The sequence below is a fragment of the Astyanax mexicanus genome, chromosome 25 (genome assembly GCF_023375975.1).
Source record: "Astyanax mexicanus isolate ESR-SI-001 chromosome 25, AstMex3_surface, whole genome shotgun sequence".
Classification (NCBI taxonomy): domain Eukaryota; kingdom Metazoa; phylum Chordata; class Actinopteri; order Characiformes; family Acestrorhamphidae; genus Astyanax; species Astyanax mexicanus.
This window is the reverse complement of record NC_064432.1, coordinates 13,865,738-13,888,536: the sequence shown is the minus strand read 5'-3', so window position 1 is coordinate 13,888,536 and position 22,799 is coordinate 13,865,738. Positions and strand designations below refer to the sequence as shown.

Genomic DNA, 22,799 nt, shown 5'->3' with positions numbered 1-22,799 from the left:
TGAGTCTTTTATTAAAATATTCAGCTTAAATGCTGATTACACTGTATAACTCATGCTTACTAAAATATACATTAGTTTCTGTATGTTAGTAGATTTGACTAAAATAATGTAGCATCATATTAACCTATGCATCTTCCCTATTGGCTCCTGGCATCAATTATTTGCATAATAGGTGTGTGCCCCCCAATACAAAATCAGTATCAGTGTGAGAACTGACTGAGAACTGCAATGGAGGAACTCTGAAACTCTGAGCTGGATTACCTTTAAATAAAGAATAATGATGATGATGATGATGATGATGATGATGAATGCTCTTGTTCTCTTTTCTCTTTTAATTAAATAACCAGCAGAAGGCCGCCCTTGTTGATAAGACTACACACTTATGGTGACAGTGGTGGAGGGACACACCCATTATGCAAATGAACAGAAATGTCAGAAATCATTAGTTATACTACACTATAACTTTGGTAATATTTTATCAACACTTAGAACACTTCGAAATTATGATTTACAGTTAACATCCTTATTGAAAGTCAGTAAATGAGTAAATAGAACTGCATTTTAAGTAGAGTTACAGTAAATAGTAAACATTATATTTACTTTCCTTTTCTAAGGGCTTTCAGTTTCACAAATTCTAATAGGAAAAATAAACTTTTACAGTGTGTGTATTTCACAGATCTCCTTTCCTCTGTCTTTGGGCCCTATTTTAGTGATCAATAGGCGAGCCATCAGTGTGTCTTCGCTATCATAACGATGGAAAAAGTACACAATATAAAGGCATGTACTAATTCTCTTAATTAATCATGGGTTAATTTTGGGTGCAACATGAAATAAACCAATCAGAGTGTTTCTTGCTCATTATTCCCTTTAAGAGTCAGGTGAGTTATGACTTTGGCGGATTGCTATTTTAACAGTGCAGCTACCTGGACGTGTCCAACAAACGCTTCTCAGCAGAGGAAACTGAGATGCTTGTTTGTTCTGTTTATCGTTGATGTAAATTTAATTAAATTTGGGTTTGTGCTCTTGTGAGTTCATGTGTGTGTAACAAGCGCATCTGTGTTACAGAGATAGCAATGAGCGTCTCACTATTGGCGTCTGTCTAGGTTTTATTCAGTTAGTGGAGCTCCTGTGTTTTCTGTTATCAAGAGAAACAAGCAAAACTCCAGAAATGTACCTGAACACACCTCATTTCCAGACCACCACGCCCATCAGTGTATATATATTCACAAGCTCTGCTGCTATTTAAACCAGGCAGGAGGAAGGAGTGAAAATACACTGTTGGTGGGGTGTAAGATAGCAATGAGCCTCGTGATGGTGTAAGATAGAGCCCATATTGTTTGTAATCTAAATTAGATCATCAGTTCCTGTATTTTGTAAAAGGAATCTACACTGATTGACAGTGAGTAATGAGGAGTTACTCACAGGGAGCTTCTTCAGTTTCAGCATCTCCAGAATCTTCGTCCTCTTTACAGTGAACTGCAGAGAAAAGCAGGACATGGATCATGATTTTGATTATTATTATAAATATAATTATGATTATGATTATGATGAATGAGGCTGTAAAGCATGAGACTTTAGACATAGGATCAGTCAGGACCTGCTGAAATTCAGAGGAAAGATTTTATCTAAGAGAAATTCTTAACAACCACCATCAACTTCTCACACTCAGTTTCACCACAGAGAAAAAAAACACAGTGTCTTATTTCACCTTTAAAACCACAGGCGTGTTATTGATTTCTAAATAAAAAAAAAAAGATTTTTTAATTGGTACCTGTTTTCAGTTATTCAGTTTCTACTGTGAATGATTTACTTTCAGTTACAAATAAATCAGTGTCTACAAGAAATTATTCAGTGACGTATTCAGTATATAATAAAAAAATATTCAGTATCTATGAATTATTCAGCATAAACTATAAGGCATATTCCTCAGAAATGGTGCAATTTCTGTTTCCAGGAATATATATACGTATATGTATATATATACGTATATATATATGTATATATATATAAAACTACTTAGAACACTGAAAAAATAGCATTTGTTACCCTTTCCCCCCACTCTCTAACTATAAACTTTACCATGAAATATAATTATTAAAATCCTTCAGAGATGTCATTTTTTTCATAATAAATCCAGAATATTTAAGTTAAAATACACATTTTATTTGTGTCACTGGATTTCACTCAGTCTTGTTACCGTAACACATTACCCCATCTGAAACATCTGGAACATTCACCAACAGGAAGTCACACCTACAACAGGAAGTGACATCAGCTGCTTCTTCTGAAGATCATGGGAAGACCAGAATTAAGTTCCCTTATTAGTTTTTTCTGTATATTTGATCTTATTGTAAGGATGACTGAGGAGGTCAGTCTCAACACTCAGTCCTGTTACCTAAATTAATTCTTACATCTTATTGGTTTATTTTCAAAATACGAAATTTGCGAAAATCATAGCTACAAAGCCGTAATTAAGTTATTTTAATGTTTTTGCTAGTTCTATGCTAAAAACTCATTCCTGTTACTTTTATTCCTGTTACTCAAAACATTAAAAGTAACAGGAGTGAGTTCCAGTAACAGGAGTGAGTTCCAGTAACAGGAGTGAATTCCAGTAACAGGATTGAGTTCCAGTAACAGGATTGAGTTCCAGTAACAGGAATGGGTGCTAGTTTTTTTCATAAATTATTTACAAGCAAATAGCACCCATCCGGGAGAATGGACCATAAATAATTGCTTAATTATTTTGTATCTATGGGAAATTATTCAGTTCCTACTGGGTTTTTTTCATGCTGTAGTAAGTATTAGTCAGTACCTTCTATAAATGATTCAGTATTCTTTATGAATTATTCAGTACCTCTTACGGATTAGTAAGTACTGTATCTACTAAAAATTGTTTAGCATCAAGTGTTTTAATTGTAAATTATTAAATTACTCAGTACTTACTATGAATTAATCCATATCTACAAATAATTGTAAAACAGCTATTATTATTTATTCAGCATTAGCTATGATATTGTAAATTATTAAATATTTTTCAGTATAAATGATGAATGCATTCATTATAAATTGTGAATTATTCAGTATTCACTGTGATGTGAATTAGTTTAATTAGTTTAAGTCTTTTATTTAATTTTTATGTATTGTATTTCATGTAATTTCTGTTGTAAATATACAGTAACAACAGTTATTGATTCAGTATTTACTATTAATTATTCTAAAACATATTAATTATTCAGTAACTACAAACAATCATTCCCAATTAATTAAAATACTACAAAGAAAGAATAATGTATATAATAATATTATAGCTTTTTATTTCAAAATCTGTTAAATGATGTTCTGTTGTAAAACTGTAGAATGCAATGCATCTTGGGATGCCCTATGAATTATTTAAATTATTTTCATTATTAGCAGCTGCCACCTGTATATATTACCATTACAGTTAAAGTAAAATGGGTGATCTGCTGTATTCTGAGACTAAACAACAGGCAAAAACACATAAATCTGCCACATACTTTTTTTTTTACTGTTAAAAGTAAACTTTACTACCTACTTAATAAATCTGTTGCAACAACAGTTTGTTTGGGAAGCGTTTAGTCCATATTTTGAGACAATATTATCTAAATATAACTTGATCAGCTAGAATAAACATTTATTAGTAGTACAGTAACACAAAAAATACCTATTGCCCCTGACATCCTTCATTTGCATAATGTGTATGTATTTATGTTGTATAATAATGGTCGACTGATTGATCAAGGTGTTGTAGGCTATAAGAGCAAGTTACCAATTTGTTTAATGCAATGCAGTAAAGTTTGTAGTGTCTCTACTGACAGTATTTTACTGTTAATTCACACTAAATTCTTTATAGTCTATGGATAGCTATACAGTACCAGCTATATAGTACCAGTGCATAATGTACACTACCCGTCAAAAGTTTGGACACACTTTAAATTCAGTGTTTTTCTCATTATTTTAAAATGTTTTACATTGTAAATTAGTACTAAACTCATTCAAACTATGACAAAATTATTTAGTAAACAAACAGTGACTGGATTTTCTCAGTCAGTTTAATGAGGTAGAGTCACCTGGAATTCAGGCTTTAAGTTAACAGCTGTGCTGAACTCATCAAGAGTTAATTACTTGATTTTCTTGTCTCTTAATGTGTTTGAGAGCATCAGTTGTAAAGTAGTGAAGAGGCAGAGTTACAGGTATACAGTGAATAGTGAATATTTGACTAATGTTCTAATCCAGATTATGAGAAGCAAAGAAAGAAATACTAACTAAGTGAAGAAAAAAAAACTTAAGAAAAACTGAAGGTTAATCAATCTAAGAAGAAGAATATCAAGAACCTTTAAAGTATCTTCAAGTGCAGTCACCGCCAAGACCATCAAAAACATTATACTGATGAAACTGGCACTCATTAGAAAAAACTAGAAAACTAGAAAATTTGACCATATTAGTCCAGTACTATCAGCACTGCACTGGCTTCCAGTCTAATTCCGCATAGACTATAAAATTCTCCTGTTAACGTATAAAGCCCTACACGGACTCGCTCCTGAGTATTTACAAGACCTCATCTCCTGTTATGAACCACCGCGATTACTCAGATCTCAGGGTGCTGGTTTATTAGTAGTTCCTAAAATTCAGAGGAGCTCTGCAGGAGGAAGAGCTTTCTCTTATAAAGCGCCTCAACTCTGGAATAATCTCCCCGAATATGTTCGGGACTCAGACACAGTCTCAATCTTTAAGTCTAGACTGAAAACTTACTTGTTTAGTTTAGCTTTTGGTAATTAATGTTTTTCCCTTTAGATAAGGCTGCAGATTCAGGGGTTCATGGACAGAGGGAATTGTGGTAAACTGAGATGCTGGTGCTGTTGTTCTCCCACTGCACACGGTCACTCAGGTTTGTGGACGGTGGAGTGGGTGGATGCTGGTGTTTCAGGGTGCCTCCATGTCTATGTTACCTTCTGGCTCTCTGCCTTTAGTTAGGCTGTTTTATTCAGTTCTGCCGGAGTCATTTGCCACACTCTGATAATGTTTTAATATTCTCAGTTTTGCATAAATCCAGTAAAAACTAATTCCATCTCTCTGCTTTCCTCCGAGTTACTGACCGCCCACCTGTCTGACCCGATACCGATGTTGGACCCTCAGGCTCTCGCGTCTCCTGTCCGGCCAGACTGATGGAAGTTTCTGAAGTCAGCTCTTCTCCACCACCACCACAGATCAGCTGCTCATCGACCATCTTACTCTCCACTACAGATTACATCCAAGCCATTAGTGGCGCTATTACACTCCTGAGTACATAAAACCTATATGGATGTATAAAAGACTTTTTAAATTTTTATTTAAAAGCCGTTTGACCAGTGGTAGGATGGTCCCCCTCAAATGTGAGTCTTGGTCCTCCCAAGGTTTCTTCCTCCTCCTGCAGCTCTGAGGGAGTTTTTCCTTGCCTCCGCGCTCACTGGGGGTTCTGTATTATGTATATTCTATGTTTAATGTTTTGCCTGATTCTTTGTCCTGTAATCATGTTTCTGTAAAGCTGCTTTGTGCCAACACCTGTTGTAAAAAGCGCTATACAAATAAATTTGATTTGATTTGATTAGAGTTTCCAGCCTCAGAAACCACAAGTTAACAGTTCCACAGATAAGATCACCTAAATACTTCACAGAGTATTTTGGTTTGTTTTACACTTTTAAGTTACTACATGATTCCTGATGTGTTCCTTCATAGTCTGATAGATCACTTTACTATTTATTTACTATGTAGGAAAAAAATAAAAAAATAAAAACACTGAATGAGGTGTGTCCAAATTTACTGTACAGTATTTATTTATGGTAAAAGCTGTAATACAGTGAGTTACTGTTTTTTAAGACAGACTCAGGAACAGGTAACAGACACAGGAAGAAGAGATTAGAATTAGTCAGTTTTGCATGAGGATGACGAGCAGTGGGGGAGTGTTTTGCATTTGGAGGAAGGCCAGCGTTAAAATACTCAGCCTTAAAATAGTCTTACATACTCTCCCCTAGTGCACACGGTGCACTATACTGCATTCTGATTAAAGGATTTTATTTATTTTATGTTGTAATGTTTTTAAATTGTTGTGTTTTATTTTATTTTTTTTTATTTTTCAGAATTGTTTATTTTCCCTTTTTATTTATTTTATTTAGTCTTTTTATTTGTTTTATAACTGGTTTTACTGTTATTACTGGCCTTTTACCTTTTTATTTCATTTATGTCGTCCTTTTTTATATACTTTTTTTAACTTTATTTTAGTTCCATCATTTACCTTTTTTATAATTTCATGTTATTTTAGTCCTTTAGTTTCTTTAATTGTGTTTTTTATTTAAATTATTTTATTGCTTTACTTATTTATTTTAGCCTGTATGCATATCCTTTTATTATGAATTATTTTATGTCTTCTTAATTAAATCTCCTCTTTAAATATTGCTTTTTTTTCTTTTTTTAAAATTCTTAATTTTTTTCCCATTTTCTCCCCAATTTCCAAATATATTTGTCTAGTTTTTGCCAGTGTTTTTTTTTTTTTTTTGCAGTTTATTGTTTTTTGTTTTGGTAAAATGAAGGCCCATAAGCCCAATGTGATCATGTGAGTCTGAATTTATTGATCATTTCTGAATATATAACTACATGGTTTTTAACAGTTTGTCAAAAACATCGCTACAAAAAATGCATTTACAAAAACCTGAAAAGCAAAAATGCATTTATTAAGCAAAAAAATATCACAGCAAAAAATAAACTTTTCTTAGTAAAATTTCTTGAATCTTTTAAATTTTAACAAAAGTCTGCATTTCTCTAAAGTTTACTGGTGATTTGTGTGCTTATTTTGAGTTTAGATTACTGAAAATAAGGGGAAAACTTTAATGGAGACTGATTAACGTTGTTGTTCCAAAAATAAGCAAAACAATCTTACACATAGCTTAATAAAACAAAAATTATTAGAGAAAAGAATAAAAAAGTAGAGTAAAAAATAAGATTACTTCCTTAGAAATTTGATAATTTCACTTGGTAAAATGTATTTTTTGTATAGTATTTGTATTTTCTCCACAATTTACACGGCCAATTAACCCAATCCACTCACTAGGACTCCCCCTATCACTAGTGATGCTCCAACACCAGGAGGGTGAAGACAGACTGGCAGAGACTAACAGAGTTCAGAGTTCAAACAGAGTTCAAAAAGAAACTCCACCTCTTTTTGAACTGCTGCTGATGCAGCCGAGGAAAAGCGCAGCTCGGCTGCATTGGAACTGAGGTTACTCTCAATGTATTATCGAGGGGAAATAAAGGTTGACTGATTGGTCGGTTGGTTGGTAATTTAATTGGTTGATTGATTGATTGATTGATTGGGTGGTTGGTTGGTTGGATGATTGGGTGGTTGGTGGGTTGGTTGGTTGATTGATTGATTGATTGGGTGGTTGGTTGGTTGATTGGATGGTTGGTTGGTTGGTTGATTAATTGATTGATTGGTTGATTGATTGATTGGTTGGTTGGTTGGTTGGTTGGTTGGTTGATTGAGTGGTTGGTGGGTTAGTTGATTGATTTATTGATTGATTGATTGATTGGGTGGTTGGTGGGTTGGTTGGTTGGTTGATTGATTGGGTGGTTGGTTGGTTGGTTGGTTGGTTGGTTGGTTGGTTGGTTGGTTGGTTGGTTGGTTGGTTGATTGATTGATTGATTGATTGGGTGGTTGGTTGGTTGATTAGTTGATTGGTTGGTTGGTTGGTTGGTTGGTTGGTTGATTGGTTGGTGGGTTGATTGGTTGGTTGGTTGATTGATTGATTGATTGATTGATTAAATTATTGTAAATTATTGTATTATAACAGTGCACTACAGTTCACACTTAGTCTGTTGTAAGTCGCTCTGGATAAGGGCGTCTGCTAAATACCATAAATGTAAATGTAAATGTCTGTGCTCTGGCAGGTTTTTTTTTTGTTTTATTGTAAACAGAGCTCAGATAAGCTGGTTCTCACGACTGCTCTGCGTGTGCCGTCTTGCCTCAGAATCGTCAGTAAAGCTGATAAAGCTTTAAATAAGAACACGAGGAGAAAGTTTTAACAATGAACCTCCTCACACCCAGCAGCTCAGTGCAGAACAACGACTCTATACAACAGAAAACTTGGTTTTTTTCCATAAAAACAAAGAGTCTTCAGGCTGATATTTTCAGTTTTTCACTCTTACAGAAACTTTATTCAGCCGGTTTTCACAGGATTAAACTGTTAACACATTCTGCTGTGTGGATAATCATTATACTCTGGATCAGCATCTACTGTAAAAAGAAATTATTATATAGTTCTCTGAACTTTACTGCTGACTTTTTGTGCTTATTTTAAGTTTAAATTACTGAAAATAAGGGAAACAACTGATTAAAATACACTCACACAATGCGTAATAAAACAAATATTCTCAAAGAAAAGAATAAAAAAATAGAGTACAAATCTACATTTTTTTTGGCTAATCATTGGATAAATTGGATACTGATTATTTGGATAATCATGACACTTTGGATCAACATCTACTGTAAAAATAATTATTATATAGTTCTTACTTTTATTCATAATTTAAGTTATATTCCACAATGCAAACAAATACATCTTAGCAAATGTAATTATCTAATTTCAAAGCAATAAATATAAATCTTTTGTTTGACAATAATTTTTGTGGTACTTAGCATTATACACTGCAACAATCCATTGGCAAAAACTAGAAAAATTCTATGTGAATTGAGGCGTTTATGTTTATACTAAGCAAAGAATCTGCCAATAGGGTAAGTTATTTTTTTTTACTACGATTTCTTAAAAAGTCACTAACTTTTGGCTTTAATTTGGACATTGGTGACTTTTTGTGCTAATTTTTACTTTTAATGACTTAAAATAAACTGACCAGATCAACAGGAAACCTTCTTAAAACTTTCAGCAGAACTCAATGACTTCCTGATAAAACTGGCTCTTATCAGGACCGCCCCATAAAATACTTGTTTTTAGAAAAAGCTTTTATTTTAAGTCATTTTAAGTCATTTCCATTGGTCCATTCATTACAATTCTAAATAAGACTGAGTAAGATCATTATTTCTAAAATCAGAATAATCGTACAACTATTCAAGGAGAGAAAGCTTAGTTATCAGAGAAAAGAAATAAGACGTATTACCCTGAAATTAGATATTTTCTCTTGCTAAGATTTAGTTTGTAAATGTGTAAAATTATTATTATTATTATTTCTGAATTTATAACTACATGTTTTTTCAACAGTTCCTCAATGTCCCCAAAACATACCTACAAAAATACATTTACAAAAACTTAAAAAAATAAAAAATAAAAAAAAACATGTAAATTTTAAACATGTTAAGCAACAAAATCCAATGATTGACTGACCTTTACTGGTGACTTTTTGTGCTTATTTTAAATTTAAATTACTCAAAATAAGGTGAAAATTAGATGAAAGTTAGACTGATTAACGTTGTTGTTGCTAAAATAAGCAAAACGATGTTACACTGACACAATGCTTAGCAAAACTAAAACTTAAATAACTTAATTTTCTAAAGATTTAGAAAAAAATAGGATTATTTCCATTGAAATTAGATGAGTTCACTTGGTAAGATTGAATGTTTGACATTTTTAGCATTTCTCAGGTATTCTGATCTAATGAGAGGACCAAGGGAAATGACCCAAAATGACTTGAAATAAAAGCTTTTTTCTCATGTCAAGTCCTTCCTGGGGTGGTCCTGATGAGAGCCAGTTTCATCATAAAGTCATTGACGTCCATTCAAAGTGGACATTTGGAGATACACTGCTAATTTCAAGGTAATACATATTTTTTTGTCTCTAATATGAATTTTTGTCTTACTACTTTTAAGGTAAGTGTAAATGTAAGTTTGAGTTTGTTTTGCTCATTTTAGAATAAACCTTAAACAGTTTTTCTTAGAATTTTGCGATTAAGGGACACATATTGAATTACTGTGTGTAGTAAACAGTAAAAAAGTGTTATTCCTCCACATTAATCCCCTGATTTAAACCTGATGAACTGAGAAGGTGATTTGAGGTGATTTAATTGGGATGAGCTGGAGTTTCACAGCATGAAGGAAAAACAGCAACTATTGTTCAGCACCTCCAGGAACTCTTTCCTTCAAGATGCTGAGAAACCTATTCCAGGTGACTCTCCCTCATGAAGATACTGAGCTCTACAGTGGTCCTGTAGAGCTTAAATATAGTCTAAATATTAAATTTACAATGTAAAAAATATATAAAAAGAAAGAAAAACACATTAAATGAGAAGAGGGAGAGGCGTGTCCAAACTTCAGTCTGGTACTGTCGAGTTTTTATATGTTTTACAGTGTAGGAGACTTTTGAGTGTCTGCGACATTAAAGATATTGAGTATAATGAATGAAGAGAGAGATAGAAAGTAAGAGAGAAAGAGATAGAGATATAAAGGAAGAGAAACAGAGGAGTTGAGTCCTACCCTGCTGGGTGATCAGGTTGGTCTTCAGTACCAGAATCAGTAGCAATAATTTGAGAGTCATTTCCAAGAATCCTATTGGGCAGAAAAACACCTCAGCCCAAACTCACCTCCGAATCCCTCACTACATCCTCCTTCCTCCCTCTCTCTTTCTCTCTCTCTTTCTTTCTCTCGCTTTAACTTGCTTCCTCACTTCCTTCTTTCTCTCTCTCCTCCCTCATCTTTCTATTACTCTCTTTTTCCTGCTTCTCTTTCTTTCAGCATGTTCTGAGCTGTACAAGGAAATTAAAACTCTCTCTCTCTCTTTCTGTCTGTCTCTCTTTCTCTCTTTGTCTGTGTGTCGGATGTGATGCAATCAGTAGTGAACTTGTTGCTGCAAGTCGAGCTGCTTCCCTGTTAGCTGAGAAAACAAATTCCAGCAGACGAGGTATGCAGCCTGACCAAAAGAGAGAGAGAGAGAGAGAGAGAGAGAGAGAGAACAGGGAGTGGGATAGTAATTAAACACACAGAAACAGCTGAGTGAGAGTGTGCTCCAAACAGCTTGATTTAGGGCGTGTCAGGGTGTCTTTGCTATCGTAACAACAGGAAAAGTACACCTTACGCAGCTCAAAATCAGTTGGAAAAAAGTCATGTACTAATTCTCTTAATTAATCATGGGTGTGGTTAATTTTGGGTGTAATGTGAAATAAATCATTCAGAGTGCCTCTTGCTTATCATTCTCTTTAAGCGTCAGGTGAGCTCTGACTTTGGCGGATTGCTATTTTAACGGTGCAGCTCCCTGGTCGTGTCCAACAAACTCTTCTCAGCAGAGGAAACTGAGCTGCTGGTTGTCGCTGTGAAGGAGCTCCAGCAGCTCATTTACAGGAACAGCAATGTTATTTTATTTACTATTCTGTTTATTGTTGATGTAAAAGTTGGTTTTGTGCTGCTGTGTGTTCATGTGTGTGTAATAAGTGGGGGTGTACACTCGGCTTGGTGCGCCTGTGTTACCGAGATAGGGATGAGCGTCTGACTGTTGGCGTCTGTCTAGGTTGTATTCAGTCAGTGGAGCTCCTGTGTTTTCTGTTACCAAGATAAACAAGCAAAACTCCAGAAATGTACCTGAACACACCTCATTTCCAGACCACCACGCCCATCAGTGTAGAGCAGATCATTCCACGGTGCTGAAGCCGAGCTGACAGAGCCAGACAGAGGCTTGTTCCACGGCGCTGAAAAAGAGAAGCTGCAGGCTAAGCGCATAGAGGGATTTTTAAAGTGATTGTTTCCCAGCTTTTAAATGCCTTATTTTCCACTTTCCTCTGATTTTCAGAGATTGAGTGAATCAAAACAGCAACCAATGACTTATTTTATTGAGCTCTAATTCCAAACAAGAGTGAGCATAGGGCTGGGGCTGATGACATCACTGATATTTCTTTCTATTTTTTCAGTGATTTCCTGGTTGGGAGGGGCTCTTTTCATTAGTAGATAACTATCAAAGAAATTCCATAAACTTATTATGTTGACTCAGTTTCCCAGCAGCCTCTGGCTCAGAACTACAATGACTCTAAGAATCACGTGACTCTCAAGTGCTCTACATCACCCAGCTATTGACTGATGGCTAATCATTTCCACCTGGTCTAGCCAGTATAAATACTCCCTGTATTTGTTTTGACTAGCCTTTACCCTTTGGCCTTATCCCTTTTGTATCGTTTGATTTACTGTTATCGACTTTTTTCTGACTACTCTCTTTGCTGCTCACTGCTTACTGGATATTTTGTGTACCGAACTCTGCTTGCTTGCTGACTACTCTTACGTATGTTTTTATTTACTGCTGCCATTCTGGTTATTTATCTGCCTGTTTTGGACTATTTTTATTTGACAAACCCTGGTAATAAATCCGTGTTTTCTAACCAGCGTTTGTCTCCTCTGGTCCTGGTCTACGTTACATATGCTCTTACTGCAAAATAAAGAATAAACATCATTGCATCATTATCTTTTGTGTTTGTTCTTTTATTATTAATAAACAAACTAATAATATAAAATGCCCTTTTGGATCTTCACACACTGCTATAAAGCACCAGGTGGCCTGGATCAACCCATGATTCATAACACAGCAAAAATTAGTAGTGCTGGATCAACACCTAAACACTACTTCGGAGCATGAATGATATATGGTCCCACTCTACAGAGAGTAAAAGTAACACTGATAGCAGTGTTAAATATAAAACGTATCCTTTTTTATAGTTTAGGTTCTTGGTATTTTTATTTAAAATGCATCACATTTAAACACATTCATAGATATGAATCAAGTTGCAGTAGGACATAACAGACGTAATATCGAACACAGCGCAAAACTTACCTATTGCGTAGTTTAAGGTGGACCAGAAACAAATCCACCTTAAACGGTAGCTACAGAAGTTATCTAGCTAGCCTATATGCTGGGACTTCAAATACCAGAATGTAACAATCGTGCCATTTAGCTAGATAGCTAACGTTGGTTTCCTGAAAGAACTTTTTAATTTTACCTCAGCTAGCTAGTTAACTTTAGGTTGTTTCGTGCGTTAAGCTGGCCATTTCACGCAAGCTAGGGCTAGCTAGCTAGCTAGGTTAGCTAACCTAGCTTTTTTCTGGCAGAGTTTCCTCATTTAATTCAAGTTAATGCTAGCTAACGCTACTTTAGCTGTTTCTTTTTGTTTAACTTGTGATAAGTCTTCCGTCTCACGTCAGCTAGCTGACCAGCTAGATTAGCTGTTTCTTAAGAAGAAGTTTCTATTTCACATCAGCTAGCTGAGCAAGTTTAGTTGTTTAGGAGAATGTAGGTTAATTCTTTTCATTAGTTAGCTTGGCTAGCCAGTTTATTGTAAAAAAAAAATTCCCGTTTTACCTCAGCTAGCGTTAGTTAGGTTAGCTAGCTAGCTAGCTTACTAACTAAAGTCATTCTCTGACTTTGTATTACTACAAATGGTAGAGTCTCAGGCTAGCTTGCTTGCAAAAACATACACTAGAGCTAGGAAAAAAGGTAGCCCAAAAAAGATTCCACAGGATTAATGGAAATGCATTTAAACAATATTTAGGATAAAAACACACATTTAATACATGGTAAAACAATACAAAATATATTTAATGTCTCTACTTGTCAAATTTGTATGGAAGCCCATTACCGCCACCTAATAAAAAATAAAAATAATCCAGCACATTTTTTTATTATTATTACGTAACTGCTATCTCAATATTTTGAGATGTCAATATTCTGAGATAGTAAGTCATTATTTTGAGACAGTAAGTCATTATTTTGAGATACTATCTCATTATTTTGAGATACTATCTTAATATTTTAAGATGTACAGAGACAGAAGAAACAAAGCAAAGACGCAAAATGGATACTATCATTGAGGACTACTTCAGACGTGGATTCACAAATCATGAAATACTAGAGCTTTTAGAGGAATCACACAATATCAAAATAAGCCTCCAGACCTTGGAGAGTAGAGAATCAATTAATAACACACTGGACTCCTATTTTAGTGTGTAGAAGAGTGTGACTGTGGCTCCGACTGTGCTGTATGTTTTATATGTTATATGTGTGTCACCACTTGAATAATAAGGCCGAACAGCGATGTGGAACAAAATTAGTCAACTATTATTATTATTACAGCAGAACACAGCTCACTCCCCACCATAGACATAGGTCGGGCGCCCCCTGCTGTTCGGTTTCAGAAAGCTGTGTAACCCCACCCACCCCCATAGGTTTCAAAACAGGCAAAACAGACAACTTTCAATCACGTTTTTTTCTAATATACTGTAATTCTACCGCCATTATTTAAATGCAACAGCTAATGTAACCTCTGCTTATATTGTCAATCTTTAGATCCACACAGAATTAGTTTTTTAAAACGTTATTCAGCTCCATTCAAAAAGGTGTGGCTATTTTAAAAGGGCTGGGTTACACCTAGCCGGGGTGGGACCAATGACTGTATGGGCGGGATCATAGACTGTGTGAGCTCTGTGGAGGCAGCCCTCAGGGGCGGGGTTATTTAAATGAGTAGGCTGTCTCTCCACAGTCTTTCTCCCTCCTCTGGTCCCTACTGCGCAGAATCGGGTGTCAGGATCGCCAACATGGCGGAAGATTTTGGTTTAATTTTCATTGAATGAATGGGAACGGCGACACGGTGTCCATCTTTTTTACAGATCCTAAAAAACAGCACTATTGAGATAAGATTACGAGCTGGCAGAGTGTGTGATGGGTGGCTTCTTGGTAAGCATTCAAATGAAAGCATTTAACATTTTCAGCTCAGAATAATTCATTTAAAACATGGGTAACTGTTAAATTACTTAGGAGGCAGCAACTACACACTCAAGATATATATATACTGTGTTTACTGTGTGTGTGTGTGTGTTCAGCCAGGGGCTAGTATTAGTCTGTTAGCTTGTTAGCCTGTTGTAATTTGCCGTGGTTGCAGCCAGCAGCAACTATTGTAAGTTTCAGCAATTCATCAATAAAGCAACAATACTTATACTTATCTTTTTACTAATGAAAAGGACAAAAAAGTAACGCACAGTGACTTGGATATCTCATTACTGCAAAAAATGGTGAGAGTAGAGTAACCCATTACTGTACGGCAGGGGTGTCCAAACATTTCTTGTTGGAGAAATATATGTGCAGTCAGGGGCCACAGACTCTGTAATAAAAGAAATAATAAAATATACTACTTATAATAATACATTTTCTTGATTGCTATTATTTGCACATCATTTTACTTGAGGTACTATCCTTATCTATCTTTGACGACGTTGTGACTTTTTTTGTTTTTTTTGGTGGATGCGGAAATTTTAATAGTAGCCCCAAAAAAATGCACCCCGCCACCCCAGAATTTTTACCCGAGACTGGATTTATTAAACAAGCCCAATTTGGCTGAAAGGAAAGGAAATAAAGGAGTGTTTTAGATTGGGTTTATGTGATAACGTCACCGAGCGTTCAAACTTTGAATCTCACATTTTAAAAACCTGCTTAATAGCGGAGCAACTTTCATTTTATTTCTAAAATACCTCACAGGACATTCCAAAAAATGAAACTGGCCGTAGTTTGGACACCCCTGCTCTACGGTGTCTCGGAAAAGCATGCAGCATGAGAAACACATTATAACATGACGCCATCAAAGTGTAAATAATACATTAACTCAATTTTTCTGCAGTAAAATTAGAAATATTCATGTTGAAAAGGTCGGTGTCTAAAGCCTGTAAAATTTCAAATGTTTACAGGCTGAAAGGAGACCCCTGGTGGCATGAGCGTCAACAGCAGAAAGTGTTGTGCTTTATTTGTGTTTAGGACTTGTGTAAAAAATCTAATGATGTTTTAGGTTGTATTTATGCAGAAATATAGAAAATTCTAAAGCTGTAAAGCTAAGCGTGTTAGAGAAGCTCACCTTGCTGCCCACACAGCTGGTCATGTCCCAGGATGAGGCCACTTCTTGAACGGCGTCCTCGCTCCAGCCGGACTGCTGGCCGTGGGCCGCGAGTTCTTGGCACGAGAAGCTATTTTGGTAATTACCGTTACCTGCGATCAACAAAAACATCACCCTCATTTTTTATTCAGAAGATGGAGAGAAAAGCTGAAGGAAATTTAGAGGGAGGAAGAGAAAGAGACTCTCACCAGGTAAAACGTAGCTGTTCTGAGGGCAGTAGGAGTATGGGTTACTGCACTGACTGGCTGAGTTATTCCAGGGGAAACTTCTAAACACACAAAACAACACAAATTCATATAGTCAGATATAGGCCTGTCACGATAAGTTATCAACTTATATGATCATTTTTTAAATCGTTGAATCATTTAGGGTAGTCCAGTCCGAATGGACTTTGTTTTAAAGTTCTTTGGCTCCAGTGTGGGAGAACTATCAATGTGAATGAGCTACTAACCTTAGAACCCTAACAACCATCCAGCCAAATTTTCAGAGCTGAATATTGAATATGAATATTGTTCCCCCAGAGAGATCCTGCCTCAACCCCACACAGTAAACATGCTGGTGTTCCTTACTTGGAATTGGTTAAAATACATACTAATTTGTGTTTTATTTCCTATATATGATCAGAAAAAAAGAATCTGCAAGTGCGTTTGGGTTATGTGCAGAGTTACAAAAAAAGTTGATTTAATGCAAATATTACTTTAATCTATTTGTTGTTACTTAATGTCATCCTTTTGCACTCTTTGTTAACAAGGAGTTAATTTTGTTATAAAGGTCTGTTAAATATTTAGTGCAGTTTTCTCAGAACTCACAGAGTCCCAGTGTGGTTGTACTTTATTTGTTTTATTTATATAGGATATTCAAATATTGGAAGCCCAATATCTGTTTTTAATAATTAAATGTTAATTTCACGGTATGGTGTAATAGTATTATTATGCTAGTATATTATTACTGTGGTACATTGTACCACAGTAATAAGCAGAAGCAGAAAAAAAAGACATTTATCATTTATCGCAATAATTCAAAGGGTTTCATAGTAATTCATAGTAATTCACAGGTTATAACAGCTTCAGCTGTTCTGAGAAGGCTTTCCACAAGGTTTAGGAGTGTGTTTATGGGATTTTTTTTACCATTCTATTTGTGAGATATGATATGATGCTCTAATTTACAGTTAGTTCCAACCTCACAATCTGATTGGTTGAGAAGTGTTTTAGCCGTGCTGATATTTGTGATAACATCACAGCCTTCTCACACTAAACCTGTATCAAACCGCCGACGCGTTGCCGAGTAACATATACACACGTATATACACAGGACACCCACAGCAGCGTTAGCTTAGCACAGGCAAGCGCTCAGCCACGGCACGCTCGCCCGCAGCACTGGCTCGTCTTTCGTAGAAAAAAGGGAAAGAAAATCGTTCGGCAAATGCCGTCTGTCAGCCAAAACGCTAACCAGCCAGGCTAGGCTAAGCTAAGTTAATGCTGAGCTAAAGCAAGCTACGCTAACCTAACCACAGTCCAGCTGAATAGTTAAAACCAAAACCACCCAGCAAAACAAGCAGAAATGTTTAAAAAATGAGAGTATTAGCGTTATTTCACGGTCCTAATGTTTACCATCTTCTCTTATGACCCATTTTTGATTTCAAGCTAACTTTCGTGGTGTTAGTCTGTATGAACCATACACTGTTTTGTAGTTAAGTTTCAGTTTTGTTACAGTTGTTGTTGTGGAACTGCTTTTTGGCGGAAGGCACAGTCCATATTAAAGCATATTCAAACTGAATTTCTTAAAGTTCTTTGATTTATTTTCTTTATTCATTTTGTAAAAAAATAAACTGTTGTATAAAAGCAATAGAACACGAGAGGTCGTGTGTTATCACGAATAACATCACAGCTGTGATCATCTACGGCGAACGGATCACAGCCGTGATGTTATTCGTGATAACACACTCCCTCTCGTGTTCTATTGCTTAATTATTCCAAATGTATTCCAGATAATTTCTTACCTTCCAATAATCCATATTATTCCTGAATACAAGAGTTTACAACCCTAATGTTACTGTTATTACAACACTCATAACTGCACAGCAATCAGAGATATGACAATCCACATTATTCCTGAACACAAGAGTTTATAACCCTGCTGTTACTGTTATTATAACACCCATAACAACTCAGAGCAATCAGACATACAACAATCCAGATTTTTCCTGAACGCAAGAGATTATAACCCTGCTGTTACTGTTATTATAACACCCATAACAACTCAGAGCAATCAGAGATACAACAATCTAGATTGTTCCTGAACGCAAGAGTTTATAACCCTGCTGTTACTGTTATTATAACACTGATAACAACTCAGAGCAATCAGAGACACAACAACTGCAGAGTAATCAAATATATATAAAAATCCAGGTTATTCCTGTACAAAAAATCTTATAACCCTGCTGTTACTGTTATTATAACACTCATAACTGCACAGCAATAAGATACACAACAATCCAAATTATTCCTAAACACAAGAGATTATGACCCTGCTTTACTGTTATTATAACACTCATAACAACTCAGAGCAAATCAAAGATACAACAATCCAGACTATTCCTGAATACAAGAGTTTACAATGCTGTTGTTACTGTTATTATAACACCCATAACAACTCAGAGCAATCAGAGATACAACAATGCAGGTCATTCCTGAACACAGGAAATTATAACCCTGCTGTTACTGTTATTATAACACTCGTAACAACTCAGACCAATCAGAGATACAGCAATCCAGATTGGTCCTAAACACAAGAGATTATAACCCTGCTGTTACTGTTATTATAACACTCATAACAACTCAGAGCAATCAGAGATACAACAATCCAGATTAGTCCTGAATACAAGAGTTTATAACCCTGATGTTACTGTTATTACAACACTCATAACTGCACAGCAAATCAGAGATACAACAATGCAGGTCATTCCTGAACACAAGAGATTATAACCCTGCTGTTACTGTTATTATAACACCCATAACAACTCAGAGCAATCAGAAATACAACAATCCAGATTGTTCCTGAATGCAAGAGATTATAACCCTGCTGTTACTGTTATTATAACACCCATAACAACTCAGAGCAATCAGAGATACAACAATCTAGATTGTTCCTGAACGCAATAGATTATAACCCTGCTGTTACTGTTATAATAACAATTAACAACTCAGAGCAAATCAGAGAAACAAAAATCCAGATTATTCCAGAATGCAAGAGTTTATAACCCTGCTGTTACTGTTATTATAACACTGATAAAATCTCAGAGCAATCAGAGACAGAACAACTGCAGAGTAATCAAATATATATGAAAATCCAAGTTATTCCTGAACAAAAAATCTTATAACCCTGCTGTTATTATAACACTCATAACTGCACAGCAATAAGATACACAACAATCCAGATTACACCTGAACACAAGAGATTATAACCCTGCTGTTACTGTTATTATAACACTCATAACAACTCAGAGCAAATCAAAGATGCAACAATCCAGACTATTTCTGAGTACAAGAGTTTACAACCCTGTTGTTACTGTTATTATAACACTCATAACAACTCAGAGCAATCAGAGATACAACAATGCAGGTCATTTACTGAACACAAGAAATTATAACTCTGCTGTTACTGTTATTATAACACTCATAACAACTCAGAACAATCAGAGATACAGCAATCCAGATTGGTCCTGAACACAAGAGATTTTAACCCTGCTGTTACTGTGATTCTATCACTCATAACAACTACGAGCAAATCAGAGATACAAAAATTCAGATTATTTCTGAACACAAGAGTTTATAACCCTGCTGTTACTGTTATTATAACAGCTGTAACCCCAACCCTATTCCAACTGTCGTATTAATCCTAGCTGTTTTGGTTATCATAACCCTAACCCTAACCCTACCCCTAATCTTCAGCTGTAACCCTAACCCTATTCCAACTGTAAACTTAACCCTAGCTGCTTTGGTTATCATAACCCTAACCCTAACCCTACCCCTAATCTTCAGCTGTAACCCTAACCCTATTCCAACTGTAAACTTAACCCTAGCTGTTTTGGTTATCATAACCCTAACCCTAACCCTAATCTTCAGCTGTAACCCTAACCCTATTCCAACTGTAAACTTAACCCTAGCTGCTTTGGTTATCATAACCCTAACCCTAACCCTAGCTTCAGCTTTAAATAGAACCCTGTTCCAACTGTAGGCTTAACCCTAGCTGCTTCAGTTATCATAACCCTAACCCTAACCCTACCCCTAATCTTCAGCTGTAACCCTAACCCTATTCCAACTGTAAACTTAACCCTAGCTGCTTCAGTTATCATAACCCTAACCCTAACCCTACCCCTAATCTTCAGTTGTAACCCTAACCCTATTCCAACTGTTAGCTTATCCGTAGTTGCTTTGGTTATCATAACCCTAACCCTACCCCTAATCTTCAGATGTAACCCTAACCCTATTCCAACTGCAAGCTTAAACCTAGCTGCTTCGGTTATCATAAACCTAACCCTAACCCTACCCCTAATCTTCAGCTGTAACCCTAACCCTATTCCAACTGCAAGCTTAAACCTAGCTGCTTCGGTTATCATAAACCTAACCCTAACCCTAATCTTCAGCTGTAACCCTAACCCTATTCCAACTGTAAACTTAACCCTAGCTGCTTTGGTTATCATAATCCTAACCCTAACCCTAATCTTCAGCTGTAACCCTAACCCTATTCCAACTGTAAACTTAACCCTAGCTGCTTTGGTTATCATAATCCTAACCCTAACCCTAACCCTAGCTTCAGCTTTAAATTGAACCCTGTTCCAACTGTAGGCTTAACCCTAGCTGCTTCGGTTATCATAACCCTAACCCTAACCCTACCCTTAATCTTCAGCTGTAACCCTAACCCTATTCCAACTGTAAACTTAACCCTAGCTGCTTTGGTTATCATAACCCTAACCCTATTCCAACTGTAGGCTTAACCCTAGCTGCTTCGGTTATCATAACCCTAACCCTAACTCAACCCCTATTTTTCAGCTGTAAGCTTAACCCTTTTCCAACTGTAAGCTTAACCCTAGCTGCTTTGGTTATCATAACCCTAACCCAAACCCTAATCTTCAGCTGTAATCCTAACCCTATTCCAACTGCAAGTTTAACCCTAGCTGCTTTGGTTATCATAACTCTAACCCTAACCCTAGCTTCAGCTTTAACTTTAACCCTATACCAACTGTAGGCTTAATCCTATCTGCTTTGGTTATCATAACCCTAAGCCTAACCCTAATCTTCAGCTGTAACCCTAACCCTATTACAACTGTTATCTTAACCCTAGCTGCTTTGGTTATCATAACCCTAACCCTAACCCAAACCCTAATCTTCAGCTGTAATCCTAACCCTATTCCAACTGCAAGTTTAACCCTAGCTGCTTTGGTTATCATAACTCTAACCCTAACCCTAGCTTCAGCTTTAACTTTAACCCTATTCCAACTGTAGGCTTAATCCTATCTGCTTTGGTTATCATAACCCTAAGCCTAACCCTAATCTTCAGCTGTAACCCTAACCCTATTACAACTGTTATCTTAACCCTAGCTGCTTTGGTTATCATAACCCTAACCCTAGCTTCAGCTTTAACTTTAACGCTATTCCAACCGTAGGCTTAACCCTAGCTGCTTTAGTTATCATAACCCTAACCCTAAGTCTAACCCTAATCTTCAGCTGTAACCTTAACCCTATTCCAACTGTAGGCTTAACCCAAGCTGCTTCGGTTATCATAACCCTAACCCTAATTTCAACTGTAACCCTAACCCTATCCTAACTGTAGGCCTAACCCTAATTGCTTCAGCAACCCTAACCCTAACCTTAGTTACAGCTGTAACCCCAACCCTATTCCAACTGTCGGATTAACCCTTGCTTCTTTGGTTATCATAACCCTAACCCTAACCCTAATTTCAGCTGTAACCCTAGACCCTATCCCAAATGTAGGCCTAACCCATGAAAAATAAAAGCTTTTTTCTTATGTCAACTCCTTCCTGGGTGAGATGAGAGCCAGTTTCATCTTAAAGTCATTGACGTCCATTCAAAGTGGACATTTGGAGATACACTGCTAATTTCAAGGTAATACGTATTTTTTTGTCTCTAATAAGAATTTTTTTCTTAGCACTTTTAAGGTAAGTGTAAACGTAAGTTTGAGTTTGTTTGGCTCATTTTAGAAACAATCTTAATCAGTTTTACTGAATTTTGATTAGAAGACATGAAAACGATTAAGGGACACATATGGAATTTCTGTGTGTAGTAAAGAGTAAAAAAGTGTTATTCCTCCACATTAATCTCCTGATTTAAACCTGATGAACTGAGATGGTGATTTGAGGTGATTTAATTGGGATGAGCTGGAGTTTCACAGCATGAAGGAAAAGCAGCAACTATTGTTCAGCACCTCCAGGAACTCCTTCCTTCAAGATGCTGAGAAAACTATTCCAGGTGACTCTCCCTCATAAAGAAACTGAGCTCTACAGTGGTCCTGTAGAGCTTTAATATAGTCTAAATATTAAATTTACAATGTAAAAAATATATAAAAAGAAAGAAAAACACATTAAATGAGAAGAGGGAGAGGCGTGTCCAAACTTTAGTCTGGTACTGTCGAGTTTTTATATGTTTTACAGTGTAGGAGACTTTTGAGTGTCTGCGACATTATAGATATTGAGTATAATGAATGAAGAGAGAGATAGAAAGAAAGAAAGAGAGAGCGAGAACAGGAAGTGGGATAGTAATTAAACACACAGAAACAGCTGAATGAGAGTTGGCTGGGGCTGATGACATCACTGATATTTTTTTTATTTTTTCAGTGATTTCCAGGTTGGGAGGGGCTCTTTTCTTTAGAAG

The 22,799-nt window shown here is 36.0% G+C and overlaps 2 protein-coding genes across 6 annotated transcripts in view; both read right to left on the bottom strand.

The window, feature by feature from the left end:
- tmem154 (transmembrane protein 154) overlaps window positions 1–10,806 on the bottom strand; it is a 30,097-nt gene extending 19,291 nt beyond the window's left edge. For 3 of the 4 annotated variants that reach the window (XM_049472480.1, XM_022667210.2, XM_022667212.2), the window contains exons 1-2: window positions 10,472–10,805; window positions 1,423–1,476 (exon numbers count right to left, since the gene is read on the bottom strand). In XM_049472480.1, the coding sequence (XP_049328437.1) occupies window positions 1,423–1,476; window positions 10,472–10,532 (115 nt within the window). In that variant the 5' untranslated portion in view covers window positions 10,533–10,805. Of the gene's footprint in view, window positions 1–1,422; window positions 1,477–10,471 lie in introns of all 4 variants that reach the window. The other variant, XM_049472479.1, reaches the window with a different exon arrangement.
- A 4,863-nt stretch (window positions 10,807–15,669) lies between these two features.
- Window positions 15,670–22,799, bottom strand: part of tmem131l (transmembrane 131 like) — a 97,119-nt gene continuing 89,989 nt past the window's right edge. Inside the window, exons 32-33 of one of the 2 annotated variants that reach the window (XM_049472557.1) lie at window positions 16,098–16,177; window positions 15,670–16,001 (exon numbers count right to left, since the gene is read on the bottom strand). In XM_049472557.1, coding sequence (XP_049328514.1) covers window positions 15,790–16,001; window positions 16,098–16,177 — 292 coding nt within the window. In that variant the 3' untranslated portion in view covers window positions 15,670–15,789. The remainder of the gene's footprint in view (window positions 16,002–16,097; window positions 16,178–22,799) is intronic. The other variant, XM_049472558.1, reaches the window with a different exon arrangement.